Source organism: Hypomesus transpacificus, chromosome 9 (genome assembly GCF_021917145.1).
Source record: "Hypomesus transpacificus isolate Combined female chromosome 9, fHypTra1, whole genome shotgun sequence".
Taxonomy (NCBI): Eukaryota; Metazoa; Chordata; class Actinopteri; order Osmeriformes; family Osmeridae; genus Hypomesus; species Hypomesus transpacificus.
The window spans coordinates 4,517,095-4,531,463 of NC_061068.1; the positions used below are offsets into that span (position 1 = coordinate 4,517,095).

Below are 14,369 nucleotides of genomic sequence, written 5' to 3' on the forward strand. Positions count from 1 at the left end.
TTTTGTGTTTGTGATCCAACACCACCAAATGAGCCCAAAGAGGAGCTGAAAGTCTCAATGTCTAATGTTTTAAATCAGTATAAACAATCTTAAGTGGCTTTTGGACTCATTAAAGGCAAATATTGACAACATCTAATCCCCAAAACAAGTTTGTGTCAGGATTTTCTTATATTTTGTTATGAAATCACTTCATAATAATTTCTAAAGTGCCATTCAATCATTCTGAAATGAAATAAAAAAAAACATTTCAGCTCATTGCATTAGTGTGTATAACAATAGATATAGGTAACTGGAGACACAGTCTTGGGATTAATGTGTCTGAGAGATACACACAGCCACAGCAACATGTCTTATATTGTGCTAGAGATGCAGTCAAACTTTCTGAAGATTTTATTTACAATAGTGGGATTTTGTTGTCCTTGGTTTGTAACAATTCATCCTGATGGCTTGTAATAGGAAGGCACTTACAGGGACAACACATCTTTAAACGACAGATCAGAGTCATATACCAGATGTATCATTTTGTAAAGTAGATTAGTATAAGACAACCATTACCCTTGTAGAAGTGTGAAAAGAATGTTCACATTAGGTTACAACATTTATGTGTACTTCAGTAGTCTGTTTATGAGAACATGATTCTTGACAACAGTTTCAATTGGAAAGTATCGTCAAATGATTAACTGAATTGTGATCTACTGGCTCTGAACACCAGCTTTAGTTTGGTCCCATCGAACACAGTCATTGCAGCCCTGAGCTCTAGACCTAACTGTTAAGCAATAGATACAAACATGTATATAATACTGACTTCTTTTACACACATAAATACGCTCAATCTAACATTAGCTCCTGAAGGACAAATGTGGTTTGTCAATGTCACTCAGGGAATGTGAACTTGTGAAATAACCAGCGCAGGGAGGATGATTAAGGATTAGTCCAAGAACTTGATCTCTAACTAAGATAAAAACCATTTACACTTGGGTGTTCCTGTCACAGTTCATTAGCAGTCTCTCTCTCTCTCTCTCTCTCTCTCTCTCTCTCTCTCTCTCTCTCTCTCTCTCTCTCCTCTCTCTCTCTCTCTCTCTCTCTCTCTCTCTCTCTCTCTCTCTCTCTCTCTCTCTCTCTCACTCTCTCTCTCTCTCTCTCTCTCTCTCTCTCTCTCTCTCTCTCTCTCTCTCTCTCTCTCTCTCTCTCTTTCCTGCTCTTTCAGCCGCACCGCTCTTAGACCAATGATGACATCTCACCACAAAATGCCCCAAAATAATGATCCGCTCACATTAGCTTACACACTGAATCTGGTTATAATGCTTAACAGTTTACAGGCACACTGTCTGACATGCAGAGATCATTTGGGTATTGAAATTGGACATTTACCAAACCCTTTCTGTGTGTATATTTTACTGTATGGCGAGCTCCCCACTTCCTCACATTCTCTATCCTGTCACAACCTCATACGGCCTGACCACTGCTAAGCATCAGTCCTGTATACAGTCTTTCAGTGTGATAGTGAAGTCATATGCGGACTGTCAGGTAGTCCTTACAGCAGGAAGAAGAGTGCCCGGCGGTTGTCTCACTGCAGCCCAGTGCCCAGTCTTTGAGCAGTCCTGAATGTCCTCACACTGCATGTGCATGACCTCCAGCAGTCTCCAGCATGTCAGTTTGGTCTCTACACTTCTTTCTCTCCTTTACTGTGGAATGACGTGCGTCTCAAGTTCTCTTTGACCTTGACAAATTCTGGCGCTCTCCCCGTCTCTTCCTCAAGCTTCTCCTGCTCCTTATCCAGCTGAACATGAAACAGAACACGATTCAGTCTTTTGCCTTGAGACAAGACAAGCCTTCTTGTTAAAACAGATATACTCTGGCTAAAAAATACATATTTAAACAATGTATCAACAGCCGTTGACTGCCTGGCGCCGAGATGTACTGATATCTCATACCTCTTCCAGCTTTTTGTGCCTCTTTTGGAGCTCCTGTTCCAGAGGAGAGACCTTCTTCCGGGCCTCATCCTCCACTTTTCTCTGTTTGATCATCTGCTCCCTCTTCCTGGCCTCCAGCACGCGCTGCAGCTCAGGCTTGGCTTCCACACTCACCCCACCTCTGGTGGCAGAAGAAGCAGCCCCACATTCAGGACAGCATGGAAGAGAGAACATTTAGTTAAACGTGAGAAAGAAAGAGAGAAAAAAAGCACAGAATATTTCAGAAAAGCATTTAGCGTTTCTGTCACTATTGCTGACTCTCCAGCAGGGGGCAATCTTGCTTTATTCAGCAGTGTTTTGTACAGGTGACAAACAACAAGGATAGAAATCAATGAACAGTATGACACATGTACTAGTCAGACACACTAAAATATATTAGCATGACTTATCCCAATGACGATTTACGTTTATCGACTGGCTTGGATCTCCAGGCCCATTCTGTCCTTCGCTTGCATGTCAGTAAGTGTGGTGAAAATAGTTTGAAAGGTGTACTTCTTTGTGTTGTGCCTATGGCACCTCAAAACAAATCCAGAACTATTTATTCCGTATAATTTTATCTCATTCTTTCTTTCTCAAACTACTTTCACCTACGTGTGACTGTTAATTCAATGACTCCTTCTGAAAATAAGTGCAGTCACAGTATTTTGTGAGGTGAATTTTGTTGGTACACTGGGGGAGGTGTAATTAATGTTTGGTTTAATTTAGTCCATGTCCATGACACAACTCCATAGAGAGGAAAGAACATGACAAACAAACAGAGTCAATTAGGATTCTGCCTCCTTCAGCATCCTAACACACACACACACACACACACAAACACAAACACACACACCACACAGTTTTGTCCTTATGTAGTATGTGGGAAAACAGTACCAATACAGAATATCAAATCTAGTGCTACAGAAGTGAATGCAAAAGTAATCCATAGAGGTTGTCTTGCTACCCGTGGCTGAGAACAAGAATAGCATTGTGAGAGGAGGTGATATCTGAACCTACTTATGTCAATGAGAGACCCTGGGACCACTGACTCCTCACTTAAAGAAATCCATAGAAAGACTCGTGTTTCTTCTGTTGCCACAGAGCATTGTTAGCTGGGAGGACATCTGAACCCCATCTTGGTTTTTTCTCCCGAGATGTTGTTTTGTGTTTTTCCTCTTTCTTTCTTTCTTCTTCTCTTTCTTTTTTTTCTTACTAGATTTCCTTTCTATCTTCACCTCAGCTTTCAGGCATCAGTGCCACTCAATGGCTCAAGAAGCCTTATCAGGAAAGAGGCAGAGAAAGAGAGAGGAACAGCATTTTGAAAGGAGAGAAGACACAGTGGAAGACACAGAGGGAGAGAGAATGAGAGAAAGAACAAGAGAGATGGACAGAGAGAGACAGAGAGCGGCAGAGAGAAAGAGAGCAACAGACTACTCTATCTAGGAGATTGTGTTCAGTTGTTGATGACCTAATTCTTGCACTCCCATCACTGTGTTGTGGCTTATCTCCTTAGCACTGTTACCCCCCCCCCCCCCCCCCTCCTCCTCCTCCTCCTCTCTCTCCAGCACAGCTTGCCTCCTCTGGGCATTGACTCTTACAGCCATGTCCCTCTCTGTTCCGGTGCCACTGCCAACCCTGCAGATAGATGCTTAATTGCAGGCATGGAACCCGGCCAGTTTACCTCTGATTATCTGCCTAATGGATGGCTAACGTTTGTGTGTGTGTGTGTGTGTGTGTCGGTACACACATCCAAGAGACAATAAAATCAGATCATGGGCAAACATGCCATGGATTAAGTGGGTTTGATATTTATGATGAACGGTGGTGCATGTAAGTGCACCAAGGGGAAGCCCAGGGGGATAGTTGTGATGTGGATGAAAGAAGTTATCCATGATCTAAGCCTTCACACTCTACAGTGTAGCAAGTCGCTGGACTTCTCCTCCCTCATTCTACTTCAGAATGTGGGATGTGGACATATTCAATAAGTCTCCGATTACAGGAGAGAGGCTGCAGAATGCGCGAGTTCATATTTCGGACAGGTCTTCATCACAGTGATACAGTACAAGAGTTATGAACCCAGACCAATTGGTCTGGCCCTGCTAAATCGGCATCCATCTACCTGTTCACCTAATCAAATCATCTTTTCCATTGTTCTGATTTAAAAGCTTTTTAGTTGTTCACAGGCTGTTTTCCTGGAGTCCTACCATTCCTTGGCAGTGAGTCAGCAGGACTACAGGGGGATAAAAGGGTCTCTGTTGCCCACTCTGAAAGGATGGAGCCCCCACTCTCCCATCATGGTGAGCTTGAGAGCTCCTGTTTGGGGATTTGACCAGTTTCCAACACACAGTGATACAGGCTGGTACTGTGCTGGGATGATACCTTGCAACAACTGGGGCTTGTCAACCCCAAGTTCGTTTACTAGTTGTTGGTGTTTTAAAAACTGGGAGAACAAACTGTCAAAGAGAGCTAACAGATCTTTAGTATTTGGGCTTCTCTTTATCCTGACTTTACACTGTAACCTTGATATGAATTATGGGGACTATGGTTATGGGGTCTTTAAAAAATATTAATCTGTACCAACCATTAGTCTGTACCAACCATTGCAAGGTTAAAGCTGTCTAGCAAAATGGTAATGTTCTGCTATGGTACTGTCTTGTGTTTGAACTTGCTAAATGATGTTGCTTAAACTGTTTTGCAACCATTTCCAAATCCCTATGGGCTTTCTACAACTATCTCTCATTTCCATATCTGGCATTGGTCAAACATCCTGTTTCCTGCGTTTTCATTTGAGACCTTTGCTTCATCAACACAGTGTTCACTCATCAACACATGGAAGGCTGCTTTGTACTCAGACCTTAAAATACCGTTAATAGGTAGAGACTGTTGTTAATTTTGTGTATACTTTGTGTAGATATTTTGTGTCATTTTCTGGAAGGGTAAAAGTAATATTAGACTGTGTTGTATTATGGTCTATTATGGCCTGATATTGTTTATGATTAACATAAGTTTAAGTATTTTATACTTTATTTGTTATTATGCATTACATTTATACAAATTCCTGACTGTAGTGTATTCACAAATATTACAATAATCTTGACGTTGTCACTGCAATAAAAAAAACTGCTGTTACAAAAAACAACTGACAACTGAAAAAGAATTAAACATAACAGATTGCTCAGATTAGTCCTTTCTCCTGCTTACACATATATATATATATATACACACACACAACCTTGTACATACACAGGCACGCACACACATGCATACACACCCACAAACGTTATCATAACTCTTTGAAAAGCTATTTGCTTGTTTGTAAACAAAGACCCATAATTAGATGATGTGGGGGAATGTTTGTACCGTTTGTGACTCAGGAGTAGTTCTCGATGGAGGTCCTGGTGGCTTTTGGAGGATTTCACTGGATTAACGAGCTTTTTGGGTGTTGATGAGATCATCCTCAGCCTCCGTGTAATCTGGCTGGGGCACGTAGCTGGAGGCATGGGCCGGCTCTCCCTGGGGATGGGCCTGACGATGCGTCTGGCTGCTATCGTGAGCAGGCGTCTGCTCCCACTGCAGGTCTGCATAGGGCCGACGCTGGAGCACACATGCAGGGGAGAGGGGGGAGAGAGAGGGGGGGAGAGGGGGAGAGGAGAGGGGGAGAGGGGGGAGAGGGGGGGGAGAGGGGGGAGAGGGGAGAGAGGGAGAGAGGGATGAGGGGAGAGGGGGAGAGGGGAGAGGGGGGAGAGGGGGAGGGGGGAGAGGGGGGGGGGAGAGGGGGGGAGAGAAGGGGAGAGAAGGGGGAGAGGGGGAGAGAGGGGAGTGGAGAGAGGGGGAGAGGGGGAGAGTCGGAGAGAGAAAGGGGAGAGAGGGGGTGGAGAGGGGGAGAGAGGGGGGGAGAGAAGGGGAAGAGGGGGGAGAGAGATGTTACACATACATCGAATAGAGAGAGCAACAAACTAAGCAAAGATGGGAGGAGTTTTCAAAGGAAAGAGAGGGCGGCATTCAATTTTTATGAATTTTTGTCTCAGAGACGATTCACATGATCCGTATCAGAAGAAGACTGTGTGAATGTCGATCAACCAGATCTCCTCTCAGAAAGGCCTACGTGGGTGCAGTTTATCAAGCAGCCGAAGCCTCTGTCCTGCCACGGGGACATCTGGATCAGCTTGAGAGGAGAAACACATTCCTGCTCAGTCACATTCATTAACCAGCCCCCAGCTGAGGAACTGCAGGTGATTCCACAGTCTGATTCCATGTCCCATTTCTCTCTCTCTCTCTCTCTCTCTCTCTCTCTCTCTCTCTCTCTCTCTCTCTCTCTCTCTCTCTCTCTCTCTCTCTCTCTGTCTCTCTCTCTGTCTCTCTCTCTCTCTCTCTCTCTCTCTCTCTCTCTCTCTCTCTCTCTCTCTCTCTCTCTCTCTGTGTCTCTCTCTCTCTGTGTCTCTCTCTCTCTCTCTCTGTGTGTCTCTCTCTGTGTGTCTCTCTCTCTCCCTCTCTCCCCCCCTCCCTCTTTCTGTCTTTTACTCTTACAGTCTGTGTTACACCCTACCACTTCAATGTAAAGCAAACATACAATATGTAAACCCATAGGGCATGCCAGGCTCATTGAATCTTGACTAACAAAGTAAATCATTAGCTACTCTGTAAAGGTTAAACTTGAGTGACATTTAGGACTTGAATGGGGCTCAGTGGCATGACCACTCCTCAGTGTTCTATGTGAAACTATTGGCCAGCAGAACTGAATAAGTTTGGTTTTTCAAACACAAAATAGATGTTGTATCTCCGGGCGGTCTCCGTTCCTACAGATATGACTGTAGTTTCTTTCGACTGTATTTCATTTCAGTTTGTCTCTTCCTAGAGGATCCAGATTATCAGGCACCTGATCCCAGTCAAAGTGTTTCTGGACAGAGAGATCAGGTGTCATATGCAAGCAGGCCAGCATGCAACAATGACTCGCCTTTCTCAAGTGAAACCAGACCCATCTCCGCTACTTAATATTTCAGAAAAATGAAATGAGCTCTGCTTGTCTTGTCTCAGCACTTCCCAATCAGTGCTTTGAGAGTATGTTGATGATGGATTTAAAAGGAAAGTAGTGACTCTGGGACTGGAAACCTAAATTATTGTAGACTGTCTATACAGTATGTATGATGCAACTACATGGACAAATCTGATGTTTGCCTTGTAAACCCAGATGATTAAATGTTAGTTGGTTAGTAGTCAGGTTAGCCAGGAAGTCTGCTCCCTCATGTATTTCTGAATAAGAGCACAGCAGAATACAATGCTATGTTGTGTTGGTGTAACTAGTTAATTAGTTGTGCGTTTCTAGCTCATAAAACACGTTAGTGAAAACCAGGAATGTCCTGTAAGAGCCTCTGTTTCAGCCTGAGCGAAACCGACAGGCAGCCAAGCCAGGAGAACCAGCCTTAAAGTGAGGATTAGAACAACCAGATCACTGACCAATGAATGAAAGAGAATCAATTGGACACACAGGAGTGGACACAGAACAAAAATAGGAAGAGCACGAAAAGGCCTACCACAAAAAAGGGTAGGTGCTAGGTCTACAGCAAAGACAGAGGTGAGGACTCAAAGAGAGCATCAAGGCACAAGAGAGAGTTTCTGTAAATGTTTTAGGCCAGTGACATCATTTATGATTTCAATCATGTCTATAATCCTTCCTATTTAACGTTTGCCTGAGCTCTATGAAAGCAAACTGGCCAGCCTCTAAAGACAAAGCTTACATGCGGAGTCACATAGCCAGACAGCCAGACACAGACAGTCTTGGGACTATATTGTGGTTGAATTGATTTGATATCTAGAACAAGCAAGCTAGCTAATGGGTCCATAATCCATAGCAAGTTACTCATTTCTCTGTGATTTGCTGTCATTGAATTTGAATTGAATCTGGCCAGGGCTTTGTAATGCATTTTCTTATAACCTTGGAACAGCATGAGACATTCTACATTTACTGATATATCTGGTGGAAGGATTCACACTTATGCTCAGTGTAGGAGCTGGATGAACATAATCCCATTACTCAGTCACTCTTCGAATCTGTTTGCCCAATCTTTTCACTACACACTATTGAATACCACTGTATGAGGACACATATAAAGATGAAGAGCAAAACGCCTCTAACGTGACCTCAGTCTAGTCACACTCTTGTCATACGTCTACTGTGCTGAGCTACATCCCTACCCTCATGATGCAGTTGCCTATAAAGCCAGTGATTTCATTCCTGTCTCATCTGATGACGCTATGCATCTTGGGAGTGAAAAAAACCCCAGGGTGAAAGAGGTCTCAGCTTGTATACAAACGAAACACTGGCTGTCGCCTTGGTAACGTCAGCTTAGACCCTAGGATGCCTAAAACGACCAGGTTCTCAAGGGGGCTGAGTGGGGGAGGCCTGTTCCCAACATACACTGTGAATGCAGATTGATGATGCGCCATGAAATTCAGACTGAGCTTGCATCTAGTCATTATCATTGAAAAGGCTAGGAGGTCCAACTCTCTATCAGCAGCCAAACACAACACAAGCTGTGAGAATAGAACTTACACTGAGGGCCAATCAAAAGCTCTCAGAACAGGGGGAGACTATAACCACAGAACATAGTACAATATTGCATGACAACATGCACATGTAACAATATATAGTACATTGGATGTATAGTGAATTGATACACAATTTGAAGGTAAAACTTTGATGAAAGTGAAACTTCAGAGACATATCCAGACGGTTTGCATGTGAGTGTGTTCAAGAACAGGGTGTGTGTTAAAGTAAAGTTGTTAATTGCTGCTGTTCAAATTTAGGGCTTTCAAACATACATCCACACACACACACCCACCCACAGGCACACACACACCCACACCCACATACACACACCCTCTGATAACTGTTCAAACATGAACCATGGCACAGTTTATTTGACCCGATCCCATCCTACTAGAGGTGGTTCTTAAAACAAACACACCGTGGTGATAGCATTGGTGAAAACAACGTTTTGTTAAATGTCTCCTTCAGCTTTGTGGAACACATGTTTTATGTTAAAGACATCAGGTGATTATGCAAGAGCTTGTCAGACACCCCTTTTAGAGTTGTTTTACAGTTTCAGGAGGTTAGACGGTTATGTCAGCTGTCCGTTCCTTTGATTTTGTCAGTTTGCTTTTATGAAACAGACATCAACACAGAGGCTCTCATTGCAAAATGACATCGAATTACAGTGACATCCTAATATTTTCAAGCGCACACATATTCCCTTCCATTTTTGTCAATGTCACAAACACTAAAGATTCGCTGGAGCTACAGTACCACAAATATGATGTCACAAACTGCCACATGACAACAACCTGCAGTATAAGTGTAGTATTGCAGAATGTACTTCTTTCCTACCCCTGGAGGTCTTGTAGAGTCAGAGTACAGCCTGCATGACTCCTCTCTTCTTACCTGACTTGACCATCACGTCCCTGGGCCTCCCTGTGTGGCCAGGCGGGTACAGGCTCTGGGTGACCCTCTGTGCCATCTGACTGCACGCACGTGTGTGTATCCGGGGTGTGCGTGTGTCTCGTCTCAGAGAGCCGACACGTCCCTGTGCAGAGGCCGGTCAGAGGCAGAGCTGCAGCAGCAGTCCTTTAAACATGCCTCCCTCTCCCTGCCCTGGCCCGTGTGAACAGTCACATGACCACCCCTGGGCAGTTCCCTGCCCTGCCCCTCCTCCCTCTGTGGCTGGCTGCCTCGCACTCTTCTTCTCCCCTCCTTCCCTCCCTCCCTGTCTCAGATAATGTTGCTGCCTCTTTTCTGCTCTCGCTCCCCCTTCAAACTGCTCTTTCTCTCTCCCTTCTCACTCTGTTCTGCACTCCCACGCTTCACCTCGCTCACACACACTTTCTCTGTCCCCTCTCTCTGTGCCACCCCCCCCCCCCCATCTCCCTCTTCACCTTCATCCTCTCTCCCCCCCTCCCCCTCCCTCCCCCTGTTTCCCCTCTCTCTGATCCCGGTGGGCTCGAGCTGGTGGGATTAGCACAGGGCTTAAGCTCCCTGGTCTAATACTGATATGAACCAGAAGCCATCCGAGTGCTCGTTCTCATACTCCCTGAGTTATACTGAACACAGGCTCTGCCTGTGCACACAGAGCTTATGTACATAATACTCGACCAGTAAACCACTCAAAGTCTGTATCCTTCTGTAAACACACTGTCCTGCCTCTGTCCCTGCCTATCTCCAACCTGGTACAGGTTATCATTTGTTTACATTTCGAGATAGATGGTATCAGACTGGTGTGTTTATCAGACTGGTCAGCAGTGAAATGTCACGCACAAGAGGCTCCTGCCAGTCTGGGTCATGTATGGATATGGAACAGGTCCATTACGCCTGCATGTACACGCGGAGGAAGCGATAACACAAGGCTATCCTTCAGAGGTGCTGGGCTCTGCTTCCCAGTGGGGCTGGCTGGGCACTGAAACAGTAACCTGAGAGTGACAGACCCACCTGTGCCATTCACGTGCCTTCCATTTTTCACACTCTGCTGCGCCTGGTGTTGTTGCTGCTGGTCAATAGTGTAGGCCTTCTGTGTGGAGGAGAGATGGGGTGTGAAGGGGGGGGAGAGAGAGAGAGAGAGATAGGAGAAAGTGGGGGAGGATGGAAGAAGGGGAGAGAGAGGGTGGGGAGAGAGAGAGATATATTAGTTGTGACAGCCATCATTCCCTCATCTCACATCTGCCCATTATGCTTGTGATGAGGTTTGAGCGTGCTCATTGGTTTAACTGGAAATGAGTGGCCTGCAGCCCCACAGTGACAGCAGACTGATAACACTCATCCTCCTCTTCTTCTTCTTCTTCTATGCCTCATCCTTTCACTCCGGCTAACATACCTCCGTGAAGACCTTTGTCCCCCCATCCGTCCCCTCTCCCCCCTCTCTCCCCCCCCCCCCCCCCCCCTCCTCTCCCTGACCCTCACGGTCCTCTGTGGTTGGTCCCCAGAGGGCTGGGTTCCATACTGGAGCCTTGCAGCTCCGTAGTCTTCACTGGGCTGAGCTCCACTCAAAGAAGAGGTTTTTGGGCGCCGATGGGTGAATGGATATTGTGTGGTTGTCTACTGTTGCTAGGAGAGGCCCTCTCAGGCTTGGGGTGGTAACAAGGCCCTCACTGTCTGGAGTAGCACTCCTCTCCCCTCCCCTCCCCCTTGCTCCCCCCTCAAAACCCTTGAGAGGGGGGGGGAGGCTGGGGGGGAGGTCCATCTGGGTGTGGAGGGCGCTCTGTGTGTGTGTGTACTGTATTTGTGTTTGTTGGTGTGTGAGTATGTGTATTTGAGTGTGGTTGTGTGATTGGGTTGAATGGCTGGGTTTCCGAGGGCTGTGATGAATCATGTCTTTCTGTTAAATGTGTCTCTGTCTCTGTGAAGACATGGTGTTCCTCCTGTACTGTTCTTCCAGAAGCAAAAATGTTCTGTAAATGACCCAGAATGTATGAATAATACATGATCTCACACATTCTACTAGACCATAAAGCTTTTAACACATACTGTATCTCCTTTGTCTAGTTGAGATCAAAACTGTGTTTTTTCCCCATACATGTGTCACACCCTGATCCGTTTCACCTGTTGGTTTGTCTCCACCCCTCACCAGGTGTTCCCTATTGTCGTCTGTATTTAACCTCTGTTCTCTGTTCTGTCCGTTGCCAGATCGTCTTGTGTTCCACAGTTGTTTTCAGCATTCTGATCAGTTTTCTCGTCCTAGTCTTCTCGGTTTTGATCGCTGCCTGTTTAGTCTCCCGACCACGGACCTGGACCCAGTGTACCTCTGCCATTGGGCCCGATACGACCTCCGACCGACCAACGAGCCTGCCTGCCTACCCCAGTGTACCAGCCTTGGTACTCTGCCTTGGCACTCTGTTGCTGACCCTTGTTTACCCTGAACTACGAGATTGCTTGAATAAACTGTTCTACTGCAAACTACCTCACTTCCTGTCTGCATTTGGGTCCACTATCCTGCCTTTAGTCAACATGCCTGTTTCCAATTTCAAGGCAATGCTGAAATGAAAAGATTATACTGCAATATTGAAAATGCAGAATTGCTTTGAATGTACTGAATTGCCGTTCATATTTTTTTTTTACAGGAAGTGACAGCTTTTAGTATGCAGTTCTTAACGTGCTTAGAAATACAACAATACGACTTTAAGCAGTATTATGATTGAAGTTGCTCACTAAGAGGATGTAAGTCTTGGATAATAAAAGAGGAGTCAAGATTTAAATGAGCTTAGGTGGATGAAAAGTCTCTCTGTTTACAGCTACCCCGTCTAAGCCCCCCCCCCCCCCCCCGCGTCCCCCCCTGCCCCACCCACCCACCAACCTATTAACCATTCGCCTGATGACTACACAACAGAAAGTACAGCATGAATAAGACAAATGCAGAATTTGTATTTGAATAGTAAAAACATTCTCTGTATTGCTGCTGCTCAGATCTCAGGTCAGATCAGGAGTCAGTGTTTTAGAAATGTACTCTTCTCAAATGCATTCTGATTCCAAGGTACACCATGACGTGCCCCGAAGGCAGAGGGGATCTTGAAACTGTTTATGGTCTCTAACCAGTTTCCCAGCTTCTCACTGTTTATCAACCTCAGCCAATCAAGCCCCAGTATTTCTTTCCCACCAGTGGTCATCTGACCCCTCTACTCTGTGCCTGTTTTTGATTTCCCTCATTATTTATTAACCAAGCTGAAAAACTGCTTGTGTCCAGGTCAGACACTGCTACAGCAGCGATGTTACAGTACACCCCATAATAAGCAGAGAGACAAAAAGGTTTGCTTGTTGTATTTCTGAACCTGGTGTTGACTATGGTGTGGTGATCGGCTGATCACATCTCAGACATTCTGGGCCTCAAGTTACCTGGTGACAGCAGGGGGCAGGAGAGGTTGTCTGGAGTATTTGGTCATTCTCCACCATTTCATGTGTACTAAATCAAACTTTTCTGTTTGCATATGGGTCCCGTGCCAACAGTCAACAATATTCTTCTGATGTAGCCACATTTTAAGAGCTGATTTTCCTCTCAACGTCAGGTAGCAAAAAACTGAGATGAATTCACTTTTCATAAACTGATAAAGCATTGCCTTCATTTCACAGCACTCTGTGAAATGATCAATGTTCATTGTACACTGTTTTCCCTGCGTGAGAGATTTGGTTATTCAACGTTCCACTGAGTCAGAGAGGTCATTAAGCTTTGGTGTCCTGACGAGATGAAAGAGCAGTAGAAGCCGTGGGCTTGTGAACAGCTCTAATGGCTATACCATTACAGAAGACAGGGAAAACAACCTCTTTGGAAGTTTGGCTTAGAACGCACTGCCACCATCCCTAATTTTGATTTAGCACCTGACACCTGAAGCAGCAAAGGTTCATTCCGGTCTATAGCTCCTTATAAGTGTAGAGGAAATTAGAGCAATGAACCGATCTGTAGTCAGCTTTTACTGTTCAACCTTGTGTTGGTTGAATGTCAGATTATGTAAACTGACCCTAGACCTGTGATCCTAGACAGTCAGACTCTGCACTGGTCTTGACAACTAATAACGTTCTAGGTTCTTTTCCCAAGCTTCCCTGCAGGATGGAAAACATGCTCTCAGACAGGACACGATGTTTACAGGCTTTCAGACCGGGTGGGGTGCCTTGTAAACTACAAAGTCCTCCTTTACCACCAATAGGCTTTGCACATGCAAACTCAGTCACACACATACACAGACACATCACATCTTGTTTGACAAAGGAACAACATATTGAGTGGTTGAGTACTCAGACCCATGAGTTTTAATTCAACCGATACTCCCATCTAGTGGACAAAGATGGTACATTGACAGCAAATTGTTGACCGGACTGAGGTGAGACACTTACTGGGAAAAGCTAAGCTGTTGTTTCGCAACTTTAGGTCAAGTACTCTTACTCTGACCATATGTTGCAAAATTACATTTGTTACCCCTGTATAATAATATGCATGGCCGTAAGCGGTTAACTAAAGCAAATGACAGTAACTGACAGCTCCTCTGATGGAAATGGAACTAATTAAATCCAGCTATCCACAGACACATATTTAAAAGGCCTTTAACAGTAGATATCGTCGCTGGGTTGTCTGTGGAATGGAGCAGAATAGCCTTTAATGGACACTTATTTGGAAGTAAATACAAAGCAACACCATCTGACCTTGAAGATGTCTGGTTGAGTCACTGCCATGGCCAAGACATGGGCAGAGGCAGGGGTAGAGACAGGGCAGGGCAGGAGCAGGTCAAGGCCAGGGCCAGGGCAGGGGCAGGGGCAGGGGCAGGGGGAGGGGCAGGGGCAGGGGCAGGGGCAGGGGCAAGTCAGGTAAGGTATGACAAGGACAGAGAAAGGGCTCACAAAATGTGTCTTTACTTCTAGTAGTAAGATTAAATTGAATTCAGACAAAG

At 45.3% G+C, this 14,369-nt stretch overlaps 1 protein-coding gene across 1 annotated transcript; it reads right to left on the reverse strand.

The window, feature by feature from the left end:
• Positions 1-1,147: 1,147 nt before the first annotated feature.
• Positions 1,148-10,498, reverse strand: si:ch211-236d3.4 (protein FAM107B). The gene is given in 5 exon segments (XM_047025944.1): positions 1,148-1,780; positions 1,935-2,094; positions 5,313-5,392; positions 5,394-5,546; positions 10,432-10,498. Coding segments are annotated over 5 exon segments (519 nt in total). The 5' UTR covers positions 10,441-10,498; the 3' UTR covers positions 1,148-1,663.
• Between the last annotated feature and the right edge of the window lie 3,871 nt (positions 10,499-14,369).